The sequence below is a fragment of the Chelonoidis abingdonii genome, chromosome 4 (assembly GCF_003597395.2).
Source record: "Chelonoidis abingdonii isolate Lonesome George chromosome 4, CheloAbing_2.0, whole genome shotgun sequence".
NCBI classification, from domain to species: Eukaryota; Metazoa; Chordata; order Testudines; family Testudinidae; genus Chelonoidis; species Chelonoidis abingdonii.
The window spans coordinates 25,534,823-25,541,614 of record NC_133772.1 but is presented as its reverse complement, the minus strand read 5'-3'; the positions used below and the strand labels follow the sequence as shown (position 1 = coordinate 25,541,614).

Genomic DNA, 6,792 nt, shown 5'->3' with positions numbered 1-6,792 from the left:
AATCTTCCTTTCTCATGCAGCGACCCCCACTGAGCGCCTGATCCAAAATCCATGGAGGTCAATAGGAGACTTTCTGCTGACTTCGGATCAGCCTCTTAAAGATCAGATGAAGTCCCATTAAAGCAGAGACACCACTGCCCCAGCTCTCTCCTGCCCCCAGAGCCATTCACACCTGCCAAGGCAGACGAGATGTCAAGTGTTATCCCATGAGAGCAGCTGCATTCAAAAGCCATTTTGATGAGCAGACTCAGACATCATCCTCCAGGGTACAGACCACCCACGTCCACACCAGCTACACGAGTGGCGACTCAGAGCACCTAGCTCCCATCCTCTTCATTTCAGACAATTCACATTTGCTTGTCCCTCTTGTTGCCAAATGGAAAAAATCCATCTTTTCTCTCCCAGCCTATTTAATCCTGTTCCATCAGGGGTATCTTGGATATAATCCACTCTCTCAGTAGCTGGAAATGCATCACTTTAACCTGCGTTCCCCTCCCCCATGGCATCAGCAGAGCCCTGGGGATGCTTCTCCTTTCGTTGGTGGTAGCAGTGGGAGAATGATGGGTGGTTATCACACGTAGCTGAGCAAACCAAGTCACTGTGTTTGGATCCCACCAGAGCCAGCACCGTGGCAGGACTTCTGAGTTCCCCATCCCAGTCAGTAGCCAGATGCTCAGAGGCATGATGGAACTGAACACATTTTCCCACCTCAGAAACACTGCTTTGGTTCCACAGAGCAGCAGTGATTGGAGGCAATTTTTACTTTTTCCAGCAGGGGGCGATCAATCACTGTTTTTGTAGGGTTTGCTACTATGAGATGGCAGCTGGATTACCAAAAGGCAAAAGAAATAAATAAAGAGGCTGCTGCTGTTTAGAGAGTTGAAACATTTCCCATCCAGGTTATAAGTTTGAAAGGAGGTCAAATCTGGGGTAAGAACCCCTTGGTGTTGTCCTTCGAGCTGCCGTGTAGAAGGACACCAGGGGAAATCATCTGTTAACAAAGGATACTGAAAGTCTTGGATCCCAGAGAACACACAATCCATTGCTGATGGGGTTAGCTGAAGGGCCAACACTTCACCACCCCCAGCACATTGAAGGGGATCAATCCGTAACACAAGACTCCAACCACCGCCGTATGTGATGTGCGGCGCAACACAAGAAACGCACCTGGGGAAAACGGCCAGCCTGCTGCCGTTCCCTCAGGTCCATTTCACGGCAAGTTCTGCACCTCCATGGCATTAAGCAGCAGCGAAAATCTAGGTGACGAAGGGTCCGACTGCACTGGGCGTTGGCTGCATGGGACTGGGACGCCTTAGCCAGTCTTTTGGGGAGGGGGGGAGTGAAGGTAGCGAAAGATCCCAGTGAAAGTGAGTCCACGTGCTTTGGGGAGTGCAGCGCTGTGGGATGCCCACGTGGCTCTGGCAGCTGCAGGCACTTGGCTGTGGATGCCCCAGAGGAAGGAGGGCACCCAAGCATGGCGGGAGATGGTGGCGAGAGACCTTACAGAATTTTGACTTTTATAAAACCCAAATCTGGGGTGACCTTGGTGATTTAGTGTCTTGTGCCAGACTGGCAGTGCAGGTGGGTGGCAAGCAGAGCACGGGCAGGCCATGGGCATGGGCAACCACTCATTGCTCCCACAGCTCTGCTAATGCACCTCAAGTCTCATGTGGGCCCCTCCCACTACCCCCATCCTCCCCTTCATCCAGCTCCATCCTAGCCCTGCCCTGCTCCCTGCTGCAGATCCTGTCCAGAGCACCCCAAGCCTTCCACCTTTGCCAACGCACCTCTCTCCTGACCATATAACCACACCCTGTCCGCCCTTCCACACACTACTCTAATCCCGGACCTCTCCCAAGCCAGGCCCCACAGGACTGCCCCAAGCAAACCTAAACCCCTCCTGTGAGATGGTGCGGAGAGCTTAGCCCTTTTCCCAGCATTAAAGCCTTTCCTGGCTATTAAAAATTCCCAGGTCCCAATCCATTCTCAAGGATGGTAAAAAAATTCTTTAAACCCCCACTATAAAAGCTTTGATCCCTTCCCTCAGCAGCTGGGAACAAGCTAGTCCCATGCACAGCAGAGATGGCACCAAGCCAGGTGTCCAAATGGGCAGTGAGGGGACCACAGGGAAGAGCGAACGGACCAGTGCACAATTAAGGCTCAGTCAGGTCAGGGGTGGGGGCAGGGAGGGCAAAGTGAACAGATCCAGAAACTCCACTTTTCCTTAGAGATGCCCACAGGGATTTTTCCCCCAATGTCCAGCTTCCTTCTCTCCACCCCCGGGACAGAAGTGGGGGCATCCTGGCTCAGAACGAGGTGGATCAGATGCAGAGGTCGACAATTGCCAGGCAGCATGCGGATTTGGTCAGGAGACCCAGCGATGGGGGGTGCTGAACAGGCTGTGGGACAGACTGGAATGATCCCATTGAGTCTCTCAGTTCGGGGTCCTCCCCGTGGCTGGCAAGGCCATGTCCCGGTCAGCAGAAAGCCCTATGCATCATGAAACCCAGCGTGGGGCTGGACGGGAACTACGCCTCCTAGCCATGGAAGCTGGCAGTGCACAAAGCCCCAGCTGAGATGCGGTCACCCCAGAGTCCTAGAAATGAGCACACATAGGCCAGGCCGCTCCCAGCTCTTCACGGCCAGGGAGAGGGGATGGGGCCTGGGCCCGCCAGGGAGCCTGACAGTCGCCCTGGCTCAAGCCTTTCCAGCGCCTAGGTCGGGCCGTTCAGGAATCTTCTCCTGCTCCAGAGCTTCACCGTCAGGTCACTGGGGAAGGAAGAGAGAGAGGAAGTGAGGCCGAGGGCTGCGCCCCCGCCCTCCCCAGCTGGGAGAGGCAGCACAACGAGTACAATCGGCTAGGGGCCACGCCCTGCCCCAACTCCCCCACCCCCAAATGCATCACGCTGCAGCCCAGGATAGCCAGGCTGCTGTGCCACAGGTGGGCAGAAACCAGTGCAAGGAGGGAGCAGATGCGCCCAGCTGCCCACTAGTGGCATAATCCCCCAGAGCGCTAGTAACAGGACACTCGGCCAGAGCACAGGCTCAGCCAGTGGCACCTCACTGGCAGTGGCCAGTGATGCAGTGGGGGGCGGGAATGGGGCGGGGATCCCCCCCAGCAGTTGCCCAGGAGGAGCAGTAGTCAGATGAGCAAACCCCATGCAGCACCAAGCCAGCTGCGGGATCCAATCACCCCTTGACTGAGCTTTGGAGAGGCCGGGGGAGCTGCCAGCCCTGACGCCTCTTCCCTACTGCTACAAGGGGGCAGGCAAGCCACCCCAAGGCAAAGGCACAGAGCAACCTGGGGGGCAGGGAGGGGCCAAGAGGACAGTCTTCTCTTGCAAAGAGTTCTACATGGGGGGAAAATCCAAAAGAATCTCATACCGTTAAGAAGCAGCTGAGACCAGAGCGGAGAGAGAAGAGAGAGAGAAAGAAAAGGAGAGAGAGCCAGAGAGGGGGTGAGAGCCAGAGAGAGCAGGAGGAGGGTCAAGGCAGGCTAGTGGCACGCCCCTTTATGGCAAGGACGCGGCGAGGAAGGCAGGGGGTGAGCCCAGGCACGTAAGTCCATAGCTTTACCCGGCAGTCACTGTGGCACAGAGAGAAACAGAGTGGGGAAGAGAGGAAGAGAAAGGAAAGGAGAAAAGGGACATGGTCGGAAAAGAGGAGATCAGAGAGTGCCAGCGACATTGCAGGGGCTGGCCTGAGCCTGGGGACCCTCTCTGGGGGCCACGGAGCAGAGGGCGGGGGCCGTGGCGCTCTCATTGGAGATGCACAAGGTGCCCTCGAGGAGGAGCTGGTGCCCGGCAGGCAGAAAGCCCGTTCTCTGTGCTGAGTGCGGCAGAGCCAGCAGCACCAGGTCTGGTTAGTCCCGGCACGTTGACAGAGCATCCCAAAAGCATGGCGGGGCAGGTCAGGACCAGCGCTCGGCATAACAGGATGGGGTACAGGAGCCTTGCTGTGGGGCAGGCTAACAATGGCTGAGAGATGGAGGAGGCAAGAGGCTAGATGGGGTTGGGGGCCCTGCAGCCGACTGCTGCCCCACACCAAACCATCTGCAGCCCAGCTCCGGTGCTGTTCCCATCCCTTGCTCCCTGTGCCATTCCAGGCCCTGCCACATGTGGGGAGCAACAGCGGGTTTGGAGAGCTCCTGCGGCTCTGTTGCGCCAAGGTGAGTTGGGGGTCACACCTCCCTCCCTCCCCCAAGCTGCAGGGGCCTAGCCCCGCCCACAGCCCTCACCTGGAAGCAGTGAATATGTGCTTGGAATTGGTGCAGATGGCATTGATGGGGCTGTCGTGGCCTTTGATCTCCCCAACAGGCGTGAAGTTCTCCACATTCCAGACCTTCACCATGCCCCCGCGGCAGGCGCTCAGCAGCATGGGGCGGCCGGGGACGAAGGCCAGGGCGCAGACCCAGTCCTTATGCGCATTGGGGATTTGCTGGCAGGCAGAGACAGGGCAGAGCCAGTGAGCACCCTCGGGCCAACAGAGCACGATCTGCGCTGCCAGCTGGGGCCACCAAGACCCGAACTGCCCCCGAGCTCCGGGGCAGGGGCAGGCCAGCAGCCAGAGCCAGATGCTGGGTTTGCAGCTGGCTGCTGAGTCTGTAATGGGCTGATGCAAACCCCCCACATCTGGCCAAGATCTGGAATTTTTAAGCTCCGCTCAATTTCTCATCAAGCAGCAACCGAGGATTTGAATTCAAGACAACGGGACTCTGGTGAGCTACAGAAGCAGCTCAGCAGGAGAGAAGAGGGCTCCGCCCCAGGAGACAATCGGGGAGAAAATCTTTGATTGGACCAATTTCTGTGGAGGGGGAAAAGGGAAAGTCTGCAACTCAGAGCTCTTCTTCCAACTTGTCCCTTTCACCCACAGAAGCTGATCCAATCAAAGAGATTCCCCCCCACCCCGTCTAATTATTTGTCTGCCATCAATCCTCAGCGCTCCAGTGGGAAGAAAAATGAGCATTAGCCCCATTTCATAGGGGAGAGACTGTGGGGGAGGGGCAGTGGTCACACAGCCACAAATGGTGACTAGCTCTGGGCACCTCCATTTTGGGGGACACCCCGACCGCCCCATTTTCAGAGGGGCAGAGCCCCCACTGGTCCCCTTGACTCCCACAGTGCCCAGCTCCTCTGAACAACCCAGGCCTGGGCAGACGCACAGTAGGTTCTCCAAAACAGAGGGCCCCCCACAAAAATCTATGGAAGCCTCTGAAAGTGTTAGCCAAGTCTCATGGCAGAGCCAGACCTCCTGCCTCCCAGCACCGGCCTGCAGGCCCCTTTGGCTGCTGCTCCATCCCAGACTCACCGGAGGCCATACCTGCACTGCTGCGCGTCACCACTGAACTGGAGAACCAGGCACTGCGGTGTGTGGGTCCCAGAGACCAGACAGTCACACTCACCAAGGTCAGAAATAGGGACAATGCTGAGCACCATCTAACCCCAGACCAACCTGTCCCCGTTTCCCATAGGCCACTGAGCCCTTTGATGGCAGCAGGTGGGGTCCAGCGCTATAGAACTGGCCATTGTGCATTGCCCACGGCTGTAAACTGCCTTCAGGACCCACCATAGCAGCCACTGTGGTTTGCAACCCCCGGGGCTCTTCCATTGCCTAGAGGCCTCATGTGCAATGTAAGGATGGGGTCCCTGTGTCTGCTTTCTGATCCTCTGCCCCCAGGACGGAGGGAACACGCTCCAGACCGTACAGTCACTCTCCAGCAGATTCTATGTCCTTGCTCCAGACCCTGGCACCAGCCCTCGAAACAGCACGCTGTGGGTCTGGGCCCATCTCTCTGCCCCTCCGCCCAGCAGCAGGGACTTCCTGCTCGTCCCCCTCCATACCTGGAGGAGTTCCTGCTGCTCCAGATCCCACTTCTTGATCCCATTGTCCCTGGAGCCGCTGAAGAGCACGTCGCCCTGAATGGCCAGACACTCGATGCCGTCATAGTGTGGGGGCTCGAAGTTATGGGTGGGGCCAACATTCCCCACCACGCTGTCTGTGATCTCAAACATCTGCAAGGCAACAGCCCAAAGGGCAGCCACTGTGAACCCCGGTAGCAAAGGAGACCAGCCGCTCTCAGGTCATCTGGCCAGCAACAGCCCTTTCAGCAAGGCGGGGGACAGCGAGAGCATCCGATCACACAGCTACTGCTGGGATGCTGAGCCGGGGCCAGTGAAATGAGACAGGAATGGATTGGCCGCAGCAGGGTTCTGCCTGCTTACGCCACGCCAGGATCCATGGGCAGAAGCCATGTGAGGACACAATGGCCAAGCACCAGGGCTGAGATACAGGTCGCTGGCTCGAACCTCGCCCGGCTCAGCTGGGACTAGAAATCTCCGCCTCCTCCAATGGTTTGGCAGCCGACATGCGGGCGCAGCTCAGCACCCGGCTGGCAGGGGGCCACGTTGCAAAGACAAAATAGCCTCCTGGGTGGCAGGTTCAGCAGAGGCTGGTTCCACCTTCCATGCGTGAGGCACCAGGAGGTGGTGGGGGTGTGCGGAGGGGAGGCCTGGGCCAAGCAGCAGGAATTCTGGTCTCCACGGCTGATGAGCAGCCCAGCACTTTAAGACATGGCAGCTCCTCCAGCATTTCCTGGATCTGGGTTCCAGGACATTCTTAGGGACAGTGCACAGACCCTGCTCCCCATGACCCACAGGGACACCTGGCAGGTGTGGGGACAGGAAGGCTGGCCAGCTGCAAAGGCAACAGGTCCTTCAGGCCATGAGCACTGGAGGGCTCATGGCATTTCTCAGACCCTGGTAGCATTTGCAAATGTGCTCAGCACTGGCCTCC

General features: G+C 57.8%; 1 protein-coding gene across 5 annotated transcripts in view; it reads right to left on the bottom strand.

The window, feature by feature from the left end:
• Window positions 1–756: 756 nt before the first annotated feature.
• Window positions 757–6,792, bottom strand: part of KIF21B (kinesin family member 21B) — a 77,118-nt gene continuing 71,082 nt past the window's right edge. For 3 of the 5 annotated variants that reach the window (XR_012655723.1, XR_012655725.1, XR_012655724.1), the window contains 4 exons: window positions 5,841–6,011; window positions 4,238–4,437; window positions 3,385–3,586; window positions 757–2,769 (listed from right to left, as the gene is read on the bottom strand). Coding sequence is in view for 2 of the 5 variants with exons in the window: in XM_032801610.2 (XP_032657501.1) it covers window positions 2,715–2,769; window positions 4,238–4,437; window positions 5,841–6,011 (426 nt within the window). In the remaining 3 variants the exon portion in view is untranslated. The remainder of the gene's footprint in view (window positions 2,770–3,384; window positions 3,587–4,237; window positions 4,438–5,840; window positions 6,012–6,792) is intronic. The other 2 variants (XM_032801610.2, XM_032801611.2) reach the window with 1 other exon arrangement.